Consider the following 24,564-nt stretch of genomic DNA (forward strand, 5'->3'; position numbering starts at 1 on the left):
TTTCTCTAGGATGAAGAGCCCTTCAACCCAGACTATGTAGAGGTGGATAGGATATTGGATGAGTCTCACAGCATTGACAAGGACAATGGGGAGGTGAGTTGGGGCGTGGAGGAACATGAAAGGCCTCTTAAAGATTTCTGCCTGTCTGCTTGCCCATCCTTTATTTTTCAGATATGGCTGAAAAATTTCTTGGACTGAAAAGGTACTTTTGAATTTTTCTGAGAGATACTTAGAATGATACTGGGAAGGTAAAGGAGAACAGAGAGAGGCTAAAACGAAAGATTCTCAAATATCTGGGAGCTGTTTTACAAAGACTCATTAACCTTGGCCTCATTTTCTCACAGATTTTATATGGGAGACCCTTGACCTTCAGTTGGGGGTGAGAGGTGGGGATGGAGAAAGGGATACTTTACGAATCTCCAAATTTGTGAATATAAAAATACTTGCATAGACTCATAGCTTTCTTCATGTTGTTGAGAATTATTTCCTGTACTTAGCATCAGTTAAATGCATTTTCATTTGTCACTAAAACAGATACACTGCATTTGTGTCAGTACCTTTAAACAAATGTGAGGTCCTATTCCCACAGGTTCAGATTCAGTACATCTAGGGTGGGATCCAGAGATCTGTATTTTTAAGTTGGTTCTCCAAGGGCTTCTCATGCATAGTTTGATTTGGGAACCACAGCACTAAAGCTTTCTTAGATTGGGTAGCTGATTTTAGATATGTTAAAACACTAGGTGATATGTTTTCATTAATCACTTGTTTTCATTTTCCAAATAAGAGTTGTATAGATCTAAGCCACCAGTGAATTCAGCATTGCTCTCATTTAAATTTACTTAGGCCATGACCCGGCTTTTTGTTAGAACTCTTCTCACTTCAAGTCATAGTTGTTGGTTTAACTTTGCAGGGCCACATTTCATCCAGTTGTCCTCACTTCAGTCACTGCTTACAGAGTGGGTAGCAGAGCCTTGTTAAGACATCAGTGCTGGATGGTGGGCTGGGCTCACTCACAAGCTAAATGACTTGCTCCCATATATCATCTGTACAGGGCCTAAGAGGCAAAGTCTTCCCTCTGTAAAATTCCCAGTTTATTTTACAAGCCTTCAGCGTTTCTCAGATAGAACCTTAGATATCCAAGGCCCGTTACAATTGAGTGTCTTTAAATCCTAAGAAGAATGCCTCAGAAAACATATCTTCTGCTTTTGGGGTTAGGGGTGGGAATTACTGCTTATTGTTCATTTGTGGGAGGTGAGAGTGGAATGGACCAGTTATTAGTCAGGACAGGTTAGCTACTGTTAAATTATTCTCATCGCTTTCAGGATCTCAGCCTTCCCAGCCTTGAAAATCTTATGCTCTCTATCACTATACTTACACCTTCATCTTCCAAAAGTAATTGGACTTTGATTAGGCTCCTCTGGAATGTATTGGGACCAGTATGACAGATAAAAGTGTTTTAGTACCCTGGTACTGTAATTTATGTTCCCAGTATTGGATAAAAACGTTATGTTTGCCCATTTCCCCCTCCTCTCCAAAATGAGTTTGTCATCCTTATTACGTTACCCAATAGTGGAAATAAATATTATAATAAATATTAAAGTCCTTGGAAGAGTAAGGGTGCCGGAAATATGTGACGTGGACAAATGTCTTTATGTAGAAAGTGACCTGAGTCACTACAGTAAAGAAAAAGGTCAAAGAGAAATTACATTAATTCTAGGTATTCCTTGATCTATATCTCTATTGAGACACATATCTTCATACTTCTTGCTGGCTGTTTTAAGGGGTATTCTATGAGTTGATAATTAGAGATTTCCTGGTGATTACACTAGGCCCAGTCTAATTCTTCTCGATTCATATAAACCAAATATGGGAATGCAGTCCGGTCCGTGATCAGTCATCTTGAGTAGTGAGAATAGGAGCCATATTACCACTGGTCACTGCCCCGTCCCGTGCACTAGAATGCCTACATAGAGCATAGCACCATAGTTGGAGCTTCAGCATTTCCCCTTCCTCTTCACTCTTAGCCCTCTTCGGGGATACCTCTTGCAGTTATCTCCTAGCTTCCTGGGGCTCGCAAGAAAATCTCTTTACCGCCATATGGCTGCTCTTTGAAATAGCATCTGCGCTGAGAGCTCCAGGAGCTCAGAAGCCCAGTGATTTCAGTCCTGCTCTGCTCCTATGGATTTAACCTGTTCTTTGCTTCTACAGTAGCCTGGCTTCTACTGTATCAAATTTGGTGCCAGGAGGATAGTATGAAACAGGGCTACCATATCTTTTAATTCAATAATTAACAATAATTAATTCAGTTCAACAATTCAGTTTCAATCTAATTGAACACAATAAAGGATTTTTTTTGTTTGTATAATCTGCTTGGTTGATGAGCCTAATGTTTCAGTGCTTAGTGTTCTAGATAGTGCTGGGTAGAAATTTCACTTTCAGATTCTGATAAATTGTCTGGAAACAGGATCAGAGCCATAAATAGTACAGTGCATCAGCAGGTGAGCCTCTGTCTGGTGTTTTCAGCCTGACTTTTTTGGCACCTTTTTAGATATTGACACTTTGTGATCTGATTCTTTAGTCAAATTCTTATCTTTTAATCACGGCAGAGAACACAGAATCGTTCGTTTCATTAAGGCTTTGGCTTTTTTCTCTCTTAGCCTGTAATTTACTACTTGGTAAAATGGTGCTCTCTGCCCTATGAGGATAGTACATGGGAGCTAAAAGAGGATGTTGATGAGGGCAAGATTCGAGAATTTAAACGGATCCAGTCAAGGCACCCAGAACTCAAAAGGGTGGTAAGTATATCTGCATTTAGATTGTAAAGTCCATATAGGCAATGATTTAATTTTCTTTGTTTTAGCTTTTTATTATGGAAATTTTCAAACATATATAAAAGTTGAAGAAGTAGTATAATGTACCCGTCACCCAACTTTAACAATGAACACATAGCCAATCTTGTTTCACATATTTCTCTACCTACTCATTTCCCCATTTCGCAGATTATTTTAAAATAAATCTCAGATTCCTTCATTTTATGTGTAACATTTCAGTGTTTATGTCTAAAAGATAAATAGTACCATTGTTACACTTGAAAAAATTTAACCATCCCTAAATATCATCAAGTAAGCAATCACTGTATTTCCCTGATTATCTTCTGACTTTTGTTAAATTGTTTGAATTAAATTCTAAGTAAGGTCTATATATTGCTATTAGTTAATATATATCTCATATATATCTTTCTTAATTATAGTTTCCCCTTGATCTCCTCTCCCTCCTTTGCAATTTTCTCTTGAAGAAACCAGGTGATTGTTCTCTGGGGTTTTCCATAGTCAGTTTGCCAGTTACATTCCCCTTGGTACCTTTTCTGTCCCTTATATTTCACATAAATAGTTAGATGTAGAGCAGTAATGTCTGTTAGAACTTTTTATAGCCGTTCTGTCCAATACAGTAGCCACCAGCCACATTTCAAATGCTTAGTAGTCACATGTGGCTAAAGGCAGATATAAAACATTTTCTATCATTGTAGACAGTTCCATTAGATAACACTGTTCTAGAGGCTGCATCAGGTTGGGGAGGGAGACCACTAAATCCACTTTATAGATGGTTCTGATAGGTTGTCTTTTGTGATATCAGCCATTTTTGTTCATTGTTGAGATCCATTCTTTCAAGAGTTTTAAATGGTGATTCTGTCATTTCTTCATTTATTAGACAGAATCTTCTGTAAAAAGAAATACGTTTCACCTACTGTTTGGTTACCCTAAGGTACAGATGGTATAGGAATGGAGGATAAATGCTTTATTTATTTACCTTATCCTTTATTTCCCAGTTTCAAAATAATGAAGTACTTCCTTAGCACCCTCCAAAAGTGATCAGTGGGCTTTTTCTCTTTCCTTCTTCCTCTTTTTTTTTTAAAAGTGTCATTATGGACTCATGAGTTTGAATATATTTAACATGGTAATGTTTTTGAATTGACTTCAACTATTAGAACTACCTAGTAAGTTTACCTAATTTCGTTAGTGTCTCCATGCCATTTATTCAAATTTTCTATTTTTTTAGAATCGTCCACAAGCAAGTGCCTGGAAGAAGTTGGAGTTGTCACATGAGTATAAAAACAGAAACCAATTAAGGGAATATCAGTTGGAAGGGGTCAATTGGCTGCTCTTTAATTGGTATAACAGGTAAAGAAAAGAGTAGGACCATAACATATAGGATTAGTCTGAGATTATTTTTATTTATTTTCTGTTGAAACAGTTTCTTTTTAAGTACTTTTTAAAAAGATGGTCTCTTTTGACTTGCTTTTCTTTTTCTGTGATGAATCTGCAGGCAGAACTGCATCCTGGCTGATGAGATGGGATTGGGCAAAACCATTCAGTCCATTGCCTTCTTACAGGAGGTATATAATGTGGGCATCCATGGCCCCTTCCTGGTCATTGCCCCACTGTCCACAATTACTAACTGGGAGAGAGAATTCAACACGTGGACAGAGATGAACACTATTGTGTACCATGGCAGTCTGGCCAGCCGGCAGATGATTCAGCAGTATGAAATGTACTGCAAAGATTCACGGGTGAGTTGTATGTAATACAAATATTATGGTTTAGAGAGTAGGCCAAGGTACCTGGTATTTTAGAGGCTTTTATATGAATCAAAGACTTTTATTGAGACTCTCTGTGATTTAAGGCAAAATTTTTGTTTAGGTTGTGCAGGGCATTTTTTTTTACTTCGCTCTTTTTATCCAATGGACATTTTAATCCAGTGGAAATTCTGACTTTATTTATGAATACATATATTTAAAATAGAGTTTTATCAGCATTGATGTTTTCATCAAGAAAGAATTTTCCAGAATGAAATTCATTTAGCTACTTTATTAATTCCTTGATCCATATGGTGGTGAACGTAAGCCATGTCCTTTCTTTTTTTTTTTTTTTTTTTTTTTTTTTTTTGCAGTACGCAGGCCTCTGCTGCTGCTGCGGAGCACAGGCTCCGGACGTGCAGGCTCAGCGGCCATGGCTCACGGGCCCAGCCGTTCCGCGGCATGTGGGATCTTCCCGGACCGGGGCACGAACCCGTGTCCCCTGCATCGGCAGGCGGACTCTCAACCACTGTGCCACCAGGGAAGCCCCATCTTTTCTTAACATTGAATTTTATGAGACTTTTTTTCCTACCATTAGTTTCCTGTGGTTTTTATTTCTACCAAACCAAATTTATTCAAGTCGTATTTTGTTGCTCTTAATTTTGCTAAGATAATTGGATTCTTCTGTCCACTTTTTAGATAGTAACCAATATTATCACATACTACATTAGCTATTTCACTTTTAGTTTTATCTTGTATGTTTCAGCAGCACTCAACATTTGTGGATTTTAGTGTTTACCAACAGAAGGTGTAGGGCTGAAATACATGAGGTAGGCATGCAGCAGAGTCAAAAATGTCCAGCTTCATTCAGTGAAGTCTCATTTTCCCAAGAAGCTGAGTGTGCTGAGGAAGCAGCATATCTTAGATTCAGTGATTTGGCACTGTTTATCAGGAAGATGAACAGTGGCAGAGGTGGGTGGTGGTGCAGTTGGTATTTCCTATTAAGCCTGCCTGAATATGAAAAACGGATGTGTGATTCAGAAGAGCATCTCCTTTAGGTACATTTTAGGCCTTTTCTGACTTTATTGCCTTCATGCTTAGGGGCGCCTCATCCCGGGTGCATACAAGTTTGATGCCCTGATCACCACTTTTGAGATGATTTTGTCAGACTGTCCCGAGCTTCGTGAGATTGAATGGCGTTGTGTCATCATTGATGAAGCCCATCGACTAAAGAACCGTAATTGCAAGCTGCTTGATAGTCTCAAGCACATGGACCTGGTGAGTTCCTCTCACTGACTTGTGGGCAGAAACACCTGGAATTAAAGAAATCCTAATTCCCTGTGGAATTAATATAACCTTAATTTAGCAGAGAAGAAAAGAATCAGAGTCTTGGTATTGGGTGGTGGGTATGGCCTGTGGGAATGGTAACCTGAAAGTCATAAAATTCATATAAATTTTAGAGTTGGTAGTTGATTGTAGGTTAACGGTTCTCAACTGGGTGGAGAGGTTGCGTATTACATTAGTTACCTATTGCTGCATAACAAAATATCCAAAAACTTAGTGGCTTAAAACAACTATGTTTTTCATGATTCTCTAGCTCAGCAACTTAGTCTGGGCTTGGTGAGCCCATTCTTTTGGTGGTCTTGCCTGGAGTCAGTAATGCAGCTGTAGCTGACAATTGGTGCTGGTTGTTGCCTGGGTCATCTTCCACATGGCCCGTCACCCGCTGTGGGCCAGACTTTGCTTCTGTACATGATAGAGTCAGGGCAGTGTTCCAAGAGGGTAAAGGTGGAAGCTGCAAGGCCTTTGAGGCATAGGCTCTGAAACTCACATGATATCACTTCTGCTACATTCTCTTTGTCAGAGCAAGTTACAAGGCAAGCCCATGTTCAAGGGGTGAACCTTGATAGGAGGAACTACCGAAAATTATTGGCCATATTTAATCCAGCACAGGTACATTCTTCAGAGGGGGCCATGTTAGGATGCCTGTGGGGAGTTGAGTGCGGAGAGGCATATTTAATTGGAAAAAACGTATTCTGAATATTTCTTTATTGGCTTATATATTTAAGATAAATTAATATGTTAAATAATATCAAGGGTTTTCTTGAATATTTTATCGAAAGAGGGAGCAAGTAAAAGAAAAGTTAAGAGAGTAGTCTGGTCCATTCCCATAATTTTACAGTTAAAGAAATGAAAGCTAAAGTTATATACTTGATAGAAAACCCTAGAAGTCCTTCTGAGTTTTATCATTCTTCTGTGTTCTCCATTTCTAGGAGCACAAAGTGCTACTCACAGGAACACCATTGCAAAATACTGTGGAGGAGCTGTTTAGCCTGCTTCATTTCTTGGAACCTTCGCAGTTTCCGTCAGAATCAGAGTTCCTCAAGGACTTTGGGGATCTCAAGACAGAGGAACAGGTAGGAAGTTTGTCTAATGCGGTACTAACCCAGGACAAAAAAAGGTGAAGTTTGTACTAGGCAGATATCTACCGTCTTAGATATCACGGGCTGTTCTGAACTCCATGTATGTAACCTTGTGCCTACATCGTTTGTGGCATTGTCCAAAATCTACTTTTCTCAGATACTGGAAAACTCTCATTGTATTTCTCCATGTTTCCACCTAATGTGAGAATGTTTGTCCTCATGTTAGTGATTTCTTTTTTCTCTGTATTGGGCACAGGTTCAAAAGCTACAGGCCATTCTCAAGCCAATGATGCTGAGAAGACTCAAAGAGGATGTTGAAAAGAACCTGGCACCTAAGCAGGAAACCATTATTGAAGTAGAGCTGACCAACATTCAGAAGAAATACTATCGGGCTATTTTGGAGAAGAATTTCTCCTTTCTTTCCAAAGGGGCAGGCCATACTAACATGCCTAATCTACTCAATACAATGATGGAGTTGCGCAAATGCTGCAACCACCCATATCTCATCAATGGTGAGGGAATTCCTGGAAAACACCTACATTTCTGTGTTACCTTGTTTACTTTCTAAGTGATATTCCTCAGGAACAATGTATGCATTGACTGATCCATCCTAATTTGGGAATAGAGGAGATTTCTCCTTTTAAAACAATTCTCATTTGGAAGTCTTCCTGTAGTTCTTTCTACCCCTTTGATCCTGCATAATCTCCAAAGTTAAAAAGGATTTGCTGTTTAGAATTTCATGAATAAGAACTCAAGTCATGCTGTTCTGTCTTCAGTGGTACTCCATTTTGCTGTTTGTGTTTTGGATGCCAGCAGGGTGGTAATAGTGGTTTGCATATACTATTCTGGTCCTTGTCCACATACTTACATATATTTTACCCAGTTCTTAAGCCTGACTTACAAGGAATATTTTGTATGAATAAAATTGAGGATGACTTAGGATTTTGGGGGTGCTGAAATTCTGTGTGTAACATTGATATCAAGTCAGATTACCTTTTTTTCTTTGCTTCCTTGTCTCAGTTAAATAAACTGCAGCCTTAGTATGTTTCTCTGGATCTCACCATCAGGTTTGATTTTTCTTTTGGCAGGTGCAGAAGAAAAAATCCTAACAGAATTTCGAGAAGCTTGCCATATCATACCTCATGACTTCCACTTGCAGGCAATGGTTCGTTCAGCTGGCAAATTGGTTCTTATTGACAAGTTACTTCCGAAACTTAAAGCTGGTGGCCATAAGGTTCTGATCTTCTCCCAGATGGTACGCTGCCTAGATATCCTAGAGGATTATCTAATCCAGAGGAGGTAAGAAAAGAGTCATTCTTCACCTTGTGTTTACTATATACTCATAAGACTGCAAAGAGTAGGAGGGCCTGGGTTTAATTAAAGTCGACCAGGACTGGGATAAGAGAAGTGTTTAAGACTCTCACTCTCCACTTTCTGATAAAGTTTTTGGCGAACTAGAGATATAGAGGTACTGATATTAATCCCAGTCTGCTTTTTTGTTCTCTTTTTCTGCTTAGCTGATTAAACTTTCTTTTCTGTGATTCCCATACAGGTACTTGTATGAGCGTATCGATGGGCGAGTTAGAGGCAACCTTCGGCAGGCTGCTATTGACCGCTTCAGCAAGCCTGACTCAGACCGATTTGTCTTTTTGCTATGCACCCGGGCTGGTGGACTTGGAATTAATCTCACAGCTGCTGATACTTGTATCATCTTTGATTCAGATTGGAATCCGCAAAATGACCTGCAGGTAAAGGAAATCATTGTCTTAGGGACTAACACATAACCTGGGAGGTTTTGCAACAGGATCAGGATCTTAGAAAGTCTTGTCTTTTAGAGAGTATAGAATTGTTAGTTAGGTTACCAAACTTGTTCTGTAAAGGGCCAGATAGTAAATATTTTAGGCTTTGTAAATCAGACAGCCTCTGTTGTAACTACTCACCTCTGCTCTTGTACCACAAAAGCAGCTATAGACAATATGTAAATAAATGGGTAGAGCTGTGTTTCAGCAAAAACTTTATTCACAGAAACAGGTGACTAGGATTTGCTGACCCCTGGTCTAGATGATGGGGCAATAATTTCATCTTGTAGTTGACTTTTGATTTTGAGTTGATTTCATGGCTGCTTTATAGACGGAAATCGGTATTTTGAATCCTTCTCCCCCCACCCCCTCTAATGTTATGTTTTTTGTTTTTTTTAATTAATTCATTTTATTTATTTGTCTGCATCAGGTCTTAGTTGCAGCACGCGGGATCTTTGTAGAGGCGTGTGGGCTTCTCTCTAGTTGTGGCACACGGGCTCCAGAGCGCAAGGGCTTAGTTGCCCTGTGGCACGTGGGATCTTAGTTCCCCAACCAGGGATCGGACCCGCGTCCCCTGCATTGGAAGGGGGATTCTTAACCACTGGACCACCAGGGAAGTCCCTCTAATGTTATGTTATCTTTGCCCTTCCTTCCACCAGGCCCAAGCACGGTGTCATCGAATTGGGCAGAGTAAAGCTGTGAAGGTGTACCGTCTCATCACTCGTAATTCTTATGAGAGAGAGATGTTTGATAAGGCTAGCCTCAAGTTGGGATTGGATAAAGCTGTGCTTCAGTCCATGAGTGGTCGGGATGGCAACATTACTGGAGTGAGTCTTCTTAATCTCTAGCTATACTTGTAACAGGTCATAGTGATGGAGGGAGACAAAACCTATTTTTGCATAGGATCCTGACCTCTCATTTGGGTTCTCAATTATTGTTTCTTAAAATATAATAAAATGTCATGATATGGTTAGATAATATTCTCTTGTAGTTTTTTCACCTTTCTATTGGATTTTGTAGATCCAGCAGTTCTCCAAGAAGGAAATTGAAGATCTCTTACGGAAAGGAGCATATGCAGCCATAATGGAGGAAGACGATGAGGGCTCCAAGTTTTGCGAAGAGGACATTGACCAGATCTTGTTAAGACGAACCACTACCATCACCATTGAATCTGAAGGAAAGGGTTCTACGTTTGCCAAGGTATGTTCTGTCGGTGCCAGTGGCTGAAGAAGCAGAGAGAGAGAGACAGGGCTCTCTAGAATTGAATGTATTTTTTCAATGTAGTTTTTAAATATACTGGTTTCCCATTGTTCAAAAAAGTGGTATAGTCAACTTTACTGTTTCTTTGTTCCTCACTAGGCAAGCTTTGTGGCTTCTGAAAATAGGACTGATATTTCTCTGGATGACCCCAACTTTTGGCAGAAGTGGGCCAAAAAGGCTGACCTGGACATGGATCTACTCAATAGCAAGGTGAGCTTCCTTCTCCTTTAGGGAGGAAGTATTGCAGAAAACACATTACTTTCTGGAGTCTTTATAGCTGCTCTGATTCTTCAGTGCTGACCTTGGCTTATAATGGTATATACAAGGGCCATGATAAAAACTTTCTACACGGGAGGCCCCAGAAAACTACTTAGATAACTACCACTTAATTTCGCTTCCTGAGTACCCGTAGATTATTTTGCATGTCCAAAAAAGAATCTCTCTTTGAGTATCTACAAATGTTACATCCAAGGCTATTTCAATCTGATTGTCTTTAATTCCTTTCCCATGATCATATCGTGAAGAGAGTTACTTCTCCTTTTGTTCTCTGCATAGAATAACTTGGTGATTGACACACCTAGAGTACGAAAACAGACCCGCCACTTCAGCACTCTGAAAGATGATGACCTAGTTGAATTCTCTGATTTGGAAAGTGAAGATGATGAGCGGCCACGCTCTCGCCGACATGACCGTCATCATACCTATGGGCGCACTGACTGCTTTCGGGTGGAAAAGCACCTCCTGGTATATGGGTAAGAACCCACCTTGCCATCAGAGGTAGTTCATCTCCATCCTGATAGACACCTAGTTTGCTTTTCAAATTGGAAGCTATGGTCAAAGAGGGGATAATGGGAAAAACTTTATTCTGTTACCATGTTTTTCCAAGATCTTTTTGTCTCCCACCTTTTGGGAAACGCGATTCTGAGGGACTGGGGAATATCACTGAATTAGAGTCCCCAGGAAAATATCAGTATAATTTCTTTTTTTGGCTTTTTTTTTAAGTTGGGGACGGTGGCGAGATATTCTGTCTCATGGACGCTTCAAGCGACGGATGACTGAAAGAGATGTGGAAACGATTTGCCGGGCCATCCTTGTGTACTGTCTTTTACACTATCGTGGGGATGAAAATATCAAAGGCTTCATCTGGGACTTGATTAGCCCTGCTGAAAATGGCAAGACAAAAGAATTGCAGAATCATTCAGGTGATTATCAAGTCTTTGCTTTTCATCTTTTTATAGGTTACCTAATCCTCTTCAGGTCCAAGGGTTTTTCTCAATCCAAGTCTTCGATGTATCCCCTTTCCCAGGTCTGTCTATCCCTGTGCCCCGTGGACGCAAGGGGAAAAAAGTAAAGTCACAAAGCACTTTTGATATCCATAAGGCAGATTGGATCCGGAAATATAACCCTGATACTCTGTTCCAAGATGAGAGTTATAAGAAGCACTTGAAACATCAGTGTAACAAGTAAGGATGGAATTTAACATACTAAAGCATTTTCCACCTCAAGCTTTCTACACTATTATTGAGCCAGTTCTTTCTCTATCCCTTCTAGGGTCCTGTTGCGGGTACGAATGCTATACTATCTGAGACAGGAGGTTATTGGAGACCAGGCAGAGAAGGTGTTAGGGGGTGCTATTGCCAGGTAAAGTTATGCTGTATTTTTCTTTATGCCATGGCTTATTCCAGAAAAGATTGGTGTACTTATTTCATTCTAAACTATTTTGGGGATACCTGATAATTAAGATCTGTATATCAGGTCTTCAGTCCTGTACAGTCGGCCTTTTGTATCCATGGGTTTTGCATCCTTTTGATCCATGGTTAGTTGGATCCATGGATATGAAGGGCCAACTGTATTCATTGTATGACACCATTTTATATAAGGGGCTTGAACATCCATGGATTTTGGTATCTGGGGGGACTCCTGGAACCAATCCCCTGTGGATGCTGAGGGACAGCTGTTCTTGATACCAGTGGAAGGAAATAGGCAGATGTATGACCATTTAAATTAATAGATAAAAGAAGATCCCTGTAATAATCTTCCCAAGGATTGTCTACTTTAATTTCCTGCATTGCTATGCTGACTCTGCCTCTTATACCTTTAGTGAGATTGACATATGGTTCCCAGTAGTGGATCAGCTGGAGGTTCCAACAACATGGTGGGACAGTGAGGCTGATAAGTCCCTGCTCATTGGAGTCTTTAAGCATGGTAGGTATCTGCTCTTAGTCTGTTCTTTTCCCATTGTAGATTTATGTCCACAGATGGGATATTTAGCAAAATGCTCATGACCAGTAATTATGTTTGAATGGGAAACTAGTCCTTAAATATCCAGAGCCATTAGTTCCTATGAATAAATGTTTAAGAAAGACCAGATGGATAGTTAAATCCCAAGGTAGGGAGTCTCCCATTTGTTCTCTAATCACTGTTACCAATCTGTTTGTAGTGGTATCTAAGTTAAGCTTCCACAATCTGGGGAAATAATGCATGTCCACTCTTGTTGATAATAACCATGTTTAATTTGTATCACTTTCCTGTGGCTTGCTGAAAGTGTTCTTCTTGTATAACATCTTATTTGTCTAAGTATTCAGCGGTTACTCTCACATAGTTGTGAACAACCATGCTTGAGTAAAACAAAAATAGAGTATAAAAAGGGAGAAAACTCCCTTTTCAGTCTTGCCTAATAACAAATTCCAGGCATTAAAAGCAGTAAGTGCTAACTTCCAGCCTAGTGACTTAGTGAATTGGAATATCATTTCTTTTTTAATATACTTTCACGTTTACTTCTATAAAATAAAAGTAGTGGCACTTAATTCATGTTTTTGACATGTTTAATTGGATAGGAAAAACTGTGAGCATTTGTAGTCTTAGATTTACTTGTAAGACACAGAGGCTTTAGAAGAGTCCAAACATCCTGAAGTGTGTTCATCATTCATCAAACATTCAGAGTGCCTGTTTGTTTGCAGGTGCAGATCTCTTATCCTTTATTTGAAAACGTGTGACCTAGTTCTAAATCATTTAAACTTTTAAAATTTCCTCACTTATGTATTGATAGTAAGAATGATGATAAAATATTACCCGTTAAATGGCTAAGTTAATCTATTACCATTCTCTATAAACACCGATTAAATTCCTGTTTTCAGTAACTAGTGATAAAACTCCTTGTGACTCTAAATTGCTGTAGAAATGTTAAATATCGTACTATAACCCAACAGCTATCCACGTTAAAATTTTCACTATATTTTGCATTATGATACCAAAGTAGCCCACATTGTTATTGCAGCAGCATACGAAGCTTACTTACATAAAGGCAAAATGAATCTCTGATTTTCTTCAAATTATGGCTCTTTTTCTTCTAGGCTATGAAAAATATAATACTATGAGGGCAGACCCAGCCTTGTGCTTCCTGGAAAAGGCTGGCCGACCAGATGACAAAGCCATTGCAGCAGAACATCGAGTGTTGGATAATTTTTCTGACATAGTGGAAGGGTAAGCATTAGTGTTTAGTTCTCTTAAAGCTCTGTGTCCACCCTATGAAGGGTATTTGTTGCTTGTACTAAGAGATGACATAACTCTAGCCTTGACTGAACCCATTCGGATTCTTAATGGTGGTTATACTCATGAATGATAAACTCTTAACAAATAGTGAGACCAGCAGAAAGGTCTCCATAAACTGGCCTAAAACCATACATTGCAGTCTGATGCAACTAAGGGTGAAAATTAATGTTGTTCCCAAATGGCTTATTTGACGTTCTATTCAGTTTTCTTTGCAATGCTTTTCTGTACAGCCGTAGTAGCTGAGAGGATAACTGGTTCTCTTGAAAGGTAGTAGTCATGCAGCAATCCCATGCCACTTATATGATAGAGCCTCAGGAAATTTTAGCCCTGGTTTATCTCCCAGTGGCGGCTGACACATAAAGGTGTTAGTTACTCTGCCTGGATACATGCCTCGATGATGAGTTGCCATGCTAATACTGAGCCACCAGGTAGGGCATTGTTGCCCTAGTTTGGGTGCCAATGAGTTTAACAAAACTTCTCACGTGGAGACCTGAGGGGCATGTGAAATAGTTGGCTTCGCTCATGAATACCCTCCTAGTCCTTTGTGATTGAGAGATTTCTCTTTGATGATCACAACCTCAGTTTGCCTAGTATAGGACCCTCAAAGGAAATTGGATTGTTTATTTATTGCAAATCATTTATTATATCATCCTTCTACTCAATAGAGCAAAGTATCAATAGTAAAAATAAGCAAGCATAGACCATTCAAATGAAGTAATAAAAGTAAATACTAGTTGGGAAGGAGGGGGAAAATGGGTTAAACAATAAAAAGAGCTAGTAAGAGAAAGGAAATGTGCTGGTCAAAGTGTTTCTTTTAAAGTCAAACAATTTAGAACTGAACTTTGTCGTTTTCTCACGCCTCTGGATGATTTTAGGGTTGACTTTGATAAAGATTGTGAAGATCCTGAATATAAACCACTCCAGGGTCCCCCAAAGGATCAAGATGATGAGGTGAGGAATTCTCATTTGAGTCCAGCTTTTCTCTATTACTAAATAGTATTCTCCTATTCCCTGAATCATGAAGTACATTGATTAATTTATAATACAAAATGGAAAGACCATTTGAGACTATATTAATGGAAAGGATTTTAACACCAGCTGGGGGAGATCAGGTATGGCTTTGTGGAGGAGGTGGGACCCAAGCTGGACAATGAAGTATATTATTTGACTACTTAATTCCTGAGTCCGCCTGTCTTCAAGCCTCTGATAAGGACTGACTTTTCAGGTTTTATTTTCATATTCTTTTACTTCGTTGCTTCCAATTTTCTGTGAGAGTTCCTTTCATGAGAAAATTTTCTGGATCCCACGGTGCCATAGAAAGACACACCGAGAAAGTGATTTCAGAGTGCCAATTTTACCCCCTTTTCCTCCCCTCTCCATCCTGTGGGGTGGATCTTCTCTAGGGTGATCCCTTGATGATGATGGATGAGGAGATCTCAGTTATAGATGGAGATGAAGGTAAACTTCTAAGTCAACTAGTATAATTTTGTGTGGGGTGGTGGGGTTGGGGGACTGACTGAATTCTGTCCTTTCCTGGGATACCAGAGAGCTTTGCCTTTGGGTGGGTTGAAATACCAGTTATCTCTACTACCTTTCCTGTACTTCCTGTTTATTCTACTTTGCTGCCCACAGCCCAGGTGACCCAACAGCCAGGCCATCTATTCTGGCCTCCAGGCTCTGCTTTGACAGCTAGGCTTCGGCGCCTAGTAACAGCCTATCAGCGCAGCTACAAGAGAGAACAGATGAAGATAGAGGCTGCAGAACGTGGGGATCGGAGAAGGCGGCGCTGTGAGGCAGCCTTCAAGCTAAAAGAAATTGCACGGCGGGAGAAACAGCAACGGTAAAATATGGCTGGGAATTTGAACTGAGCTGTAAGCTTGTCTTCAGCTATGGGCCCTATATTGAAAAGCATCTTAGGAAGGATTATTTGGAATTCCCTAAGAGGGACCATCTTTTTTGTCTTTGTTACACCTCTACGACATAAAACCACACTTAATCATAACTCCCAGGAAGATCTCATATGTAGGCATCCTCATTGAGTTGTTTTCATCATTTTCCCCCTTAGCTTGCTAATTCTTAAATTCTTACATGTTACAGAGTACCTCTTCCTACCTCTTCTGCTGTCTTCGGGGGCTTTTTTTTTTTCCCCCCAACTTTCATTTTTTGTGCATTCAGATATTCTAAGCCATACTAAGAAGTAACCATTCCCTGTGTTCTGATCACTGTTGCCTGATTCCTCTTCCCTTTGTAGATGGACAAGGCGTGAACAAACTGATTTCTATCGAGTAGTTTCTACCTTTGGTGTGGAGTATGACCCCGATACCATGCAGTTCCATTGGGATCGATTCCGCACTTTTGCCCGACTGGACAAAAAAACAGATGAAAGCCTTACCAAGTATTTCCATGGTTTTGTGGCCATGTGCCGCCAAGTGTGCCGCCTTCCCCCAGCAGCTGGAGATGGTAAGCAAGACTGAAGCGTCTTGGGTGAGTGGGGATGGACTGTGACAGAACCAACTCTTGGTTCATTTCTTCTTCCACCCTTATCTCTTGCAGAACCCCCAGACCCTAATCTGTTCATTGAGCCCATCACTGAGGAAAGGGCCTCACGGACTCTCTACCGTATTGAATTGCTTCGGCGCTTACGGGAACAAGTTTTATGCCACCCTCTTTTGGAAGATCGGTTGGCATTATGTCAGCCTCCAGGTCCTGAATTGCCTAAATGGTGGGAGCCCGTTCGGCATGATGGGGAGCTTCTACGAGGGGCAGCCCGCCATGGGGTGAGCCAAACAGACTGCAACATCATGCAGGACCCAGACTTCTCTTTTCTGGCTGCCCGTATGAATTATATGCAGAACCATCAGGCAGGAGCACCAGCTCCATCCCTATCACGCTGCTCTACTCCACTGCTACACCAGCAGTATACCTCGCGCACTGCCTCACCACTGCCCCTGCGCCCAGATGCTCCTGTTGAAAAGCCACCTGAGGAGACAGCTGCCCAGGTGCCCAGTCTGGAGAGTCTGACTTTAAAGCTAGAGCATGAGGTGGTGGCCAGGAGCCGACCAACCCCACAAGACTATGAGATGCGAGTAGCCCCCTCTGATACTACCCCTCTGGTTTCCCGGAGTGTTCCACCAGTCAAACTGGAGGATGAGGATGATTCAGACTCTGAGCTGGACTTGAGCAAGCTGTCACCATCATCCTCTTCTTCCTCATCCTCATCCAGCTCCAGCTCCAGCACTGATGAGAGTGAGGACGAGAAGGAAGAGAAGCTAAGTGAGTGCATGTGACAGGCTGTTGGCCCTCTTCCCCATTCCCCCCCCCCCCCCGCTCTTTCCCTTCTTTTCTAAATGCATCCTCTGAGATTCAGATTTTGATTTGATAGAATATTGAAGGAGATATGTTATTCTTAGGGCCTTTATTTAAAGCCCATGTAATACCATTCCTGTATAACTTTATTCTTCTACCTTTGCTCACACATTCTGTATGCTCTCTAGCTGCTGACCGGTCCCGCTCAAAGCTCTATGATGAAGAAAGTCTCCTGTCCCTCCCTATGTCCCAAGATGGATTCGCAAATGAAGATGGAGAACAAATGACCCCTGAGCTGCTGCTGCTACAAGAAAGACAAAGAGCTTCTGAGTGGCCCAAGGTAACAGCCTCATTCCTGGACATGTCGAGTCTAAAAATACAGTGTGACATATACAGAGAACAAGGAATAATAGATGGTTCTGGGTTTCTTTGATTGTGTTTAGTGCTACATGTCTTTTTCGTGAAACTCTTCCCAGTTGACTTTGGGATCTGATACTCCTACCTCCCTCCTGTCTGACTTATGATTTTTAATTAACCTGATAATGATGGAACTATTTTTTGTCACAGGATCGCATAGCTAGTACTCAGGCCCTAACTGATTTCTTTTTCCCCACTCAGGATCGTGTCCTGATAAACCGTATTGACCTCGTCTGCCAGGCCGTACTCTCAGGGAAGTGGCCTTCTAGCCGCCGGAGCCAAGAAATGGTAACAGGAGGAATTTTGGGGTCAGGCAACCACTTGCTAGACAGTCCCTCATTGACTCCAGGAGAATATGGTGACTCTCCGGTCCCCACACCACGAAGTAGCAGTGCAGCTTCCATGGCAGAGGAGGAAGTGTCCGCCGTCACCACAGCGGCAGCTCAGTTCACCAAACTTCGCCGAGGCATGGATGAGAAGGAGTTTACAGTTCAGATCAAAGATGTAAGCTGAGCATCTAGGCACTGGGAAGTGAGGAAGGAGTCTGTAATTCTTGCTGACTAGCTGTCCGAACATAATACTAAGCTCGTTTGGTCCACTGACTTTAAAAATGAGAGGAGAAGAAAAAAGCGCTCACAAAGATCCATTTAGGAAAAGTCACTGCACTAAAGGAAGGGATCTTATCTTGACTTGTATCTCCTGAGGACTAGATTAAAAGAAACCATATCTTTAAAAGAAATTTAATTGACACAAGGGTTCTTTTGAGTGGCTCATTTCTGGAGCCTAGAAACCTAGTTTTTAAAAATTGAAATCAAACTGTGGAAAAGCTATTAAAGTGATGCCCAAGTATTATGGGCCTTATTAAGTTAAAAATAAAAAGCAATCATTCCTACTGAAATTAAATCAGTATTGTTTTATGGATGGAAAATTTTATTTTTCCTGATGCTCTTCCCTAATGAACCCTAGCAGCTGGTCATTAAGTACTCAATAAGAAAATTTTTTGAAATTAGTATGTGACAGGAATATCAGGATTTTGCCCCTGTGATGAGTTGCCATGCTAATACTGAGACACCAGGTAGGGGATCTTTTCCCTGCATTGGGTGTTGTTGAGATAAATTCTACTTCTCTTAAATCTACCTGAGGGGCACTAGGTCAAGAAATGAAATCTAAGGAAAAAATTATGTGTCGTCTTGTATTTCTAATTTCTACCCATTAGTCAATGGCCTTTCTTCTCACCATCATTGAACCAGAGGATGACCCTTACCCTAAGTCCCCCTAAACTTGATTTTTATTTTAAAAACATGCCATATGATGTCTTGGGTGGGTGGGTTGTCTTTCAAGGAAGAAGGATTGAAGTTAACATTCCAGAAGCACAAGTTGATGGCTAATGGAGTAATGGGAGATGGACATCCTCTTTTTCATAAGAAGAAAGCGAACAGAAAGAAGCTAGTTGAGGTAAGTGGTAGAGAAAGTCTTTAATATGATGATTAGATAAAATATTTTTGTTCCCAGTAATTGATGAAGGCAGTTGGGATTGAGGGAGTAGAAGATACTATTTTATGGCTACCATTGGCTCTGCTCCCCCTCCCTCCCTACCCAAAAGAAGAGTATGTGCTCATGGGGGTGGATTCTGGGTTTGCAGCTGGAGGTGGAGTGCATGGAAGAGCCTAATCACCTTGATGTGGACCTGGAGACCCGGATCCCTGTCATCAATAAGGTGGATGGGACTTTGCTGGTGGGTGAGGATGCCCCTCGCCGGGCTGAACTGGAGATGTGGTTACAGGGTCATCCAGAGTTCGCTGTCGATCCCCGATTTCTAGCGGTGAGTGGCAGTTCCATGCAGCAAGATTTAAAGTCATTCCCTTGGTATTTAAGCTGTGTGAGAGGGAGGAAGCATGCCATATATTATGTCATTGTTTCTCCATCGGCAAAATAAGAGTAATTATACTTAGTCTTCCTACTTTACAGAGTTGTTGTGAGGATCCAAATAATGTTACAGTACTTGTTAAACTAAATGCTAGGCAAATATTTACCATTGAACTATTACATAATGACCTAATTTTTTTGGAGAAGTCTGTTTCATGGCAGTTTTCCAGTAGGACTAATCTTTAATTTATCCACACAATAAGCATTTATGGTCAAAGTAGACACTAGTACCTTAATGATTACTCCAGAGAAGATTTTTTTATTCCTTTAGGATAACTGCAGCTTTTCTATTGCAGTATATGGAGGATCGCAGAAAACAGAAGTGGCAGAGATGTAAAAAAAATAATAAGGCAGAATTGAACTGTTTGGGAATGGAACCAGTACAGACAGCTAACTCTAGGAATGGAAAAAGGGTGAGTGAGACTTGAGGTATTACCACTCTGTTCCCACACTAGATACGACTAGAGAAATTATTTAATGTTATTTATCTTTCTTCCAGCGTATGTTTGAGAAAATTTGTCTTCAGTTCACAAAGAAAGAAACCATAGTATTTTTACTGGTATTTTTACAGTCCTGTGGCATAGTCATCTCTAGAACAGCATAAAATTCTAAAAGCTAACTTTAGCACTTTAGGCATGTTAAAATGTAAGAATTAGTGGGCTTCCCTGGTGGCGCAGTGGTTGAGAGTCCACCTGCCGATGCAGGGGACACGAGTTTGTGCCCCGGTCCGGGAAGATCCCACATGCCGCAGAGCGGCTGGGCCTGTGAGCCATGGCCGCTGAGCCTGCGCGTCCAGAGCCTGTGCTCCACAACGGGAGAAGCCACAACAGTGAGAGGCCCGCGTACCGCAAAAAAAAAAAAGAATTATTAACGTGTTAGAAAATTCAAGGCCTTATCCTGCTGTTTTACTGACGAGGGGATTTTAGACAGATCCTTTAACTTTTTCAATTTGCATACCCTGAAAAGTTGAGGGTTTTGAAGCAGATAATCTCTTAAAAGTTTTATGATTCTATATATTTTAGAAGTGATTTGGGGAATTCCCTGGAGGTCCAGCGGTTAGGACTCTGCGCTTTCACTGCTGAGGGCCCGGGTTCAGTCCCTGGTTGGGGAACCTGCAAGCCATGCAATGCAGCCAGAAAAAAAAAGCAGTGATTTGGGACCTACTAAAGAAAACAGTCATGGGGTTTCCCAACATAGAAGAGGCTGAGAACCACTAATAATATGCCAGTAATGGAAAAAGACAGGAAATCATGTTTTATAGTTTATAATAACAATTTTGGTCATGAGTTAATTCCATTATTTTCAGATGTACTTATACTTTTATCATGGTTATAGATTTGGTGGATTAAGAACCCATAATCCTTTCCATCAAAATATAACTGCAAAAGTTTCTCTTGGCTCTGTTTGCCTTACTTTGGACAATAATCGTATTGTTTAAATATAAACATATATAAATCATGGTTTGGTTTGGTAAGCATTTAAAATGGATTAGCACTTTGTCTACTCACTTTATCTAATCATTCCCATTTGATCTTTTATATATATCTTTATATGTATGTGATATATACATAAAACCACATGGTTTATCTTTTAACAAAATTCATTTCCAAATGAAAAATATGTCTTTTGCATTCAACAAATTCTGAGAACATTATTTTGCACATAATATATATTTATTTGTGAGGTGAATTTATAAGGCTTATTTATTATTTTTATATTGGTGAAAGTGGTTTCATATAAATATCGTTACCATGGAAGAGTGTTTTAATTTACCCTCTTAGCCTCCATGGAACCAAGGGTGTAATACACAGAATGGCTGATATGGGAGGCTGATGGCGAGGATACCTTCTCTGTCTTGAATTTAACATTATAGAGCAGCCTGTAAGGAAGGCTTTTCCTCCAGGATTACCTATTTTTACCTCAAGTACTTTTGCACTTCTTTACAGTCAGTTGATAACTCTAAGAAAAAAGATCATAGGAAATCACAGAAAATTATAATGTGATTAGTACAGAATTCTTACTGCAGAATTGATGGCGTATCTAGCACTATATCATTACCGGACCCTACAGTGATTTGGTGCTGTTATAGTGACATTTTAAAGCCTAAACAAATAGAGTTTTGAGATGTTTGTTTTCTCCAGGTCAGAAAGGTCAGGCTTAGATTGGGCAAGTCCAGAGACACAGGTACTAATTGTCTGAGTTTGTTGCCAGTTTACCCAGTACTGTACTTAGGTCTAGCAAAGTAATAAGTTCCAGCTTCAGAGAACTTAAAATTTATAGTGAGACCATCTAGATGAAGCAATTTAAAATTCAGCAGATATGTAAGTTTTTGTATCAATGTGGAAAAAAACGTATTTTAGTAAATTTGGTAAGGAGCTACCCCATAATCTTTTTGGTGTTCCAGACATCCAGAATCGTAATCTGGTCTATCTTGAGTTTACCCCACTCTGACGCAATAATGAAGGATAGTATTGTAAATGTCAATACTGTCATGCTGTACTTCACATGGTAAGATCATGTGAACAGCCTGCCATCAGTAAAGCATACTGTGCAAGTACTGATTCATTCACTGTCGTACTCAGGCCGCTCATTTACAAAGGTGAATAATTTTGAAACGGTTGGCCCGAGTAAAGGTACAGTGTAGTCATGGAAAAAAATCAAAGCTCTGGTTCACATGAGTGTCAGTGTCAAATCCTTGCTCTTGGCTTCAGCATTATATTGCTTCAACCAGCTACATCCTGCTTTTCCTCTTCCCCATTACCATCAAGCCTCATCTGACTAGTTTTGCCCCTGCTAAAGATAGAGTCAGTGAAAAAGCATTTGTATGCTAGGACTCTGTTGACTTTTGGTTTTTTTCCTTCCTTTCTTTTTACTATCTTCTGTTGCTTCCTCCCAGGGTCATCATGCTGAAACAGTGTTCAACCGGGTTTTGCCAGGGCCTATTGCACCGGACAGCAGCAAGAAGCGGGCCCGTAGGATGCGACCAGACCTTTCTAAGATGATGGCCCTGATGCAGGGTGGAGGCACTGGGTCCCTGTCTCTGCATAATACCTTCCAACACAGCAGTAGTGGCCTGCAGTCTGTGTCATCTCTGGGTCACAGCAGTGCCACTTCTGCGTCTTTGCCTTTTATGCCGTTTGTGATGGGTGGTGCAGCATCATCCCCTCATGTAGACTCCAGCACCATGCTTCATCACCACCACCACCACCCCCACCCCCACCATCACCACCATCACCATCCAGGCCTGAGAGCCACTGGCTACCCTTCTTCACCAGCCACTACCACCTCTGGTACTGCCTTGAGGTTGCCACCACTGCAACCTGAGGAGGATGAGGACGATGAGGATGAAGATGATGATGATGATTTATCTCAGGGCTATGATAGCTCAGAAAGGGACTTCTCACTCATTGATGATCCTATGATGCCAGCCAACTCAGACTCCAGCGAAGATGGTGATGACTGAAGCCCCATCATGGTCCCCATCGCTTGGGTGGCTGCTGTATTTTCATTTACTCTGGCCCTTGGACTGTGGAAAAGTGGGAGGGGCAGGGGAGATGTGGGGAAACCCAGGACTCCAGGAGGTGAAAAGGAAAAAGAAAACTTGTACCTGATTGCTTCCAAATTTGAGAGGATTGGCTGGGCAGGGGAACTCCTAAAACAATACATGACTACTTCCTCGTTTCTGGGGAAGGAAAGGAGACTAGAGCAGCTGATGTGCTCACCCCTCCCTAGACACCTCCATTAACCACAGACTATGTAGCGCTGGCACTAGGCTCCGGCAGAGCCTGTTCCTGACCGAACTGTGGATACAGCTGGAGGGTCAGGAACTGTTACCTTCCTTCCCCTTGGCATTAATAAATTTAAGTTAATCCTTTCCCACTCTTCCCTTGTTCTATATTTGCTCAAACCCAATATATTAATTTTAAGAGTTGATGTTCACGATGGGTAATTTCAACATCATTTTCCTAAAGTTCATTACTGTTCATGCCGAGTTACCTTGGATAGGGCAGACAAGTCATCCGTACTCCATTAAAGGGTTTATATAAGCTTAGGCTCTCCACCTTACCAAAGGCAAGGAAACGATCTAAGCTAAATGGCAGGCAAAATGTTCCAGATTCAAACTCCAAGTTCTTAGAAGAGATGAAAAGGAAGAATTTCGTCAAGACCCACGTACATTTTGTCTCAAATTAAATAACGGTGCTTTGGGGAAGCCTAAGAATGGTGTCACTTCATGAACTGCGGCAAGGGGACTGGCTAACTGGAAGGACGCGGTCACGACTTGGCGGGTGGTGCATTCTATAAATTCCCTCAAGCCATTTGTTTCCTTTGACCCTTCCCCTATCACCCTAGCGCTCAAATGAAGCCTGGGCATTTAATTTCCCTTTCTATGGCGAAGCCCTTCCCCCGTATCGCCGGCCCTAGTTTAGTCTTACGGGCAGGGTGGGCTCGTCTCCCAGGTTTGAGCTCTCTGTCCGCCCGGAGCCCCCGACCCAGCGTCCTGGCACGGAGGATCCTTCCAGCCCTGAAGCAGCAGAGGCTTTTACTTCCGCACCTTTTCTAGGACAGGAACGGACCGAGTTACGCTGCAGTCTTCCCACTCCTACCCCACGCCAGACCCTGCTCTTTCCGCTTCCCCTTCCTTTGGGTGGGGCCACTGCACCCGCGCGCGGTAGCTTGTGTGGGGCGGGGCCGGCACGTCAGGACTCCCGCCTACTTCTCAGTGCCCAGCGGCGGTCGCCGCTGCCGCCGCCGCCTCGGCAAGGAGTCCGAGCGCCTGGAAACCGCGGCCTGGCAGAGAGTAAGGGCGGGTGCAGGGGGTCACGTGATGACGTCGACTCTCGTGCGGCTGTTGCTAAATTGACAAAACCCCGCGAAAATCTGAACTCTTTTTGCGTTACATATTTTGTTGCTTTCCAGACTCTTTTCCATCCTCTCCTCCCCCTAACCTCCGTAGGAAGGATTTAAGAAAAAAAAAATAAAAGAATCCCAAGCGCTGCTGGGACCCGGAAGCGGAAAGGGCATCTTTGAGGTCGATACTTCCGGGTCACTGGGAGAGTGCGGGATTCCAGGGCCGAGAGAGGGTGGCTGAGCCGGGACCTCGCGTGATTCTCGGAACCCGAGGAGGAGCGGCGTCTGTGGCTATGGCTGTAACTCTGGACAAAGACGCTTATTACCGGCGAGTGAAGAGACTGTACAGCAATTGGAGGGTGAGATAGATCCCGTAATTTTCCCTAGGGAGCCCCCTTTGCCATCCCATAATAATCCCGTTTCTCGGCGCCTTTTTTCCCCTTTCCGTCGGGAATTCCCG

The 24,564-nt window shown here is 41.6% G+C and overlaps 2 protein-coding genes, 1 long non-coding RNA gene and 2 other non-coding genes across 12 annotated transcripts in view; 4 read left to right on the forward strand and 1 right to left on the reverse strand.

Moving 5' to 3' along the window:
• Positions 1-23,131, forward strand: part of CHD8 (chromodomain helicase DNA binding protein 8) — a 56,630-nt gene extending 33,499 nt beyond the window's left edge. For 6 of the 8 annotated variants that reach the window (XM_067741101.1, XM_067741130.1, XM_067741165.1 and 3 more), the window contains 29 exons: positions 10-93; positions 2,658-2,795; positions 4,057-4,178; positions 4,324-4,567; positions 5,675-5,851; positions 6,847-6,990; positions 7,253-7,508; positions 8,085-8,295; positions 8,549-8,744; positions 9,455-9,622; positions 9,816-9,995; positions 10,155-10,265; positions 10,611-10,807; positions 11,058-11,257; positions 11,338-11,518; positions 11,607-11,696; positions 12,157-12,260; positions 13,409-13,538; positions 14,483-14,558; positions 15,011-15,065; positions 15,240-15,447; positions 15,859-16,067; positions 16,161-16,880; positions 17,102-17,253; positions 17,532-17,834; positions 18,672-18,785; positions 18,973-19,152; positions 19,553-19,669; positions 22,153-23,131. In XM_067741101.1, coding sequence (XP_067597202.1) covers positions 10-93; positions 2,658-2,795; positions 4,057-4,178; positions 4,324-4,567; positions 5,675-5,851; positions 6,847-6,990; positions 7,253-7,508; positions 8,085-8,295; positions 8,549-8,744; positions 9,455-9,622; positions 9,816-9,995; positions 10,155-10,265; positions 10,611-10,807; positions 11,058-11,257; positions 11,338-11,518; positions 11,607-11,696; positions 12,157-12,260; positions 13,409-13,538; positions 14,483-14,558; positions 15,011-15,065; positions 15,240-15,447; positions 15,859-16,067; positions 16,161-16,880; positions 17,102-17,253; positions 17,532-17,834; positions 18,672-18,785; positions 18,973-19,152; positions 19,553-19,669; positions 22,153-22,719 — 5,634 coding nt within the window. In that variant the 3' untranslated portion in view covers positions 22,720-23,131. The remainder of the gene's footprint in view (positions 1-9; positions 94-2,657; positions 2,796-4,056; positions 4,179-4,323; positions 4,568-5,674; positions 5,852-6,846; positions 6,991-7,252; positions 7,509-8,084; positions 8,296-8,548; positions 8,745-9,454; positions 9,623-9,815; positions 9,996-10,154; positions 10,266-10,610; positions 10,808-11,057; positions 11,258-11,337; positions 11,519-11,606; positions 11,697-12,156; positions 12,261-13,408; positions 13,539-14,482; positions 14,559-15,010; positions 15,066-15,239; positions 15,448-15,858; positions 16,068-16,160; positions 16,881-17,101; positions 17,254-17,531; positions 17,835-18,671; positions 18,786-18,972; positions 19,153-19,552; positions 19,670-22,152) is intronic. The other 2 variants (XM_067741121.1, XM_067741147.1) reach the window with 2 other exon arrangements.
• LOC137207971 (small nucleolar RNA U6-53/MBII-28) lies at positions 13,997-14,106 on the forward strand. The gene has a single exon (XR_010935409.1). It is a non-coding gene; the product is annotated as a small nucleolar RNA U6-53/MBII-28 (small nucleolar RNA).
• LOC137207972 (small nucleolar RNA U6-53/MBII-28) lies at positions 18,367-18,476 on the forward strand. Its single transcript, XR_010935410.1, has one exon. It is a non-coding gene; the product is annotated as a small nucleolar RNA U6-53/MBII-28 (small nucleolar RNA).
• On the reverse strand, positions 18,787-24,038 carry LOC137226464 (uncharacterized). The gene is made up of 3 exons (XR_010944358.1): positions 23,690-24,038; positions 23,253-23,386; positions 18,787-19,205 (listed from the first exon to the last, which is right to left on the reverse strand). It is a non-coding gene; the product is annotated as an uncharacterized lncRNA (long non-coding RNA).
• SUPT16H (SPT16 homolog, facilitates chromatin remodeling subunit) overlaps positions 24,032-24,564 on the forward strand; it is a 32,131-nt gene continuing 31,598 nt past the window's right edge. Inside the window, exon 1 of the mRNA XM_067741231.1 lies at positions 24,032-24,463. Within this exon, the coding sequence (XP_067597332.1) occupies positions 24,398-24,463 (66 nt within the window). The 5' untranslated portion in view covers positions 24,032-24,397. The remainder of the gene's footprint in view (positions 24,464-24,564) is intronic.

Source organism: Pseudorca crassidens, chromosome 1 (assembly GCF_039906515.1).
Source record: "Pseudorca crassidens isolate mPseCra1 chromosome 1, mPseCra1.hap1, whole genome shotgun sequence".
In the NCBI taxonomy this organism is placed as follows: domain Eukaryota; kingdom Metazoa; phylum Chordata; class Mammalia; order Artiodactyla; family Delphinidae; genus Pseudorca; species Pseudorca crassidens.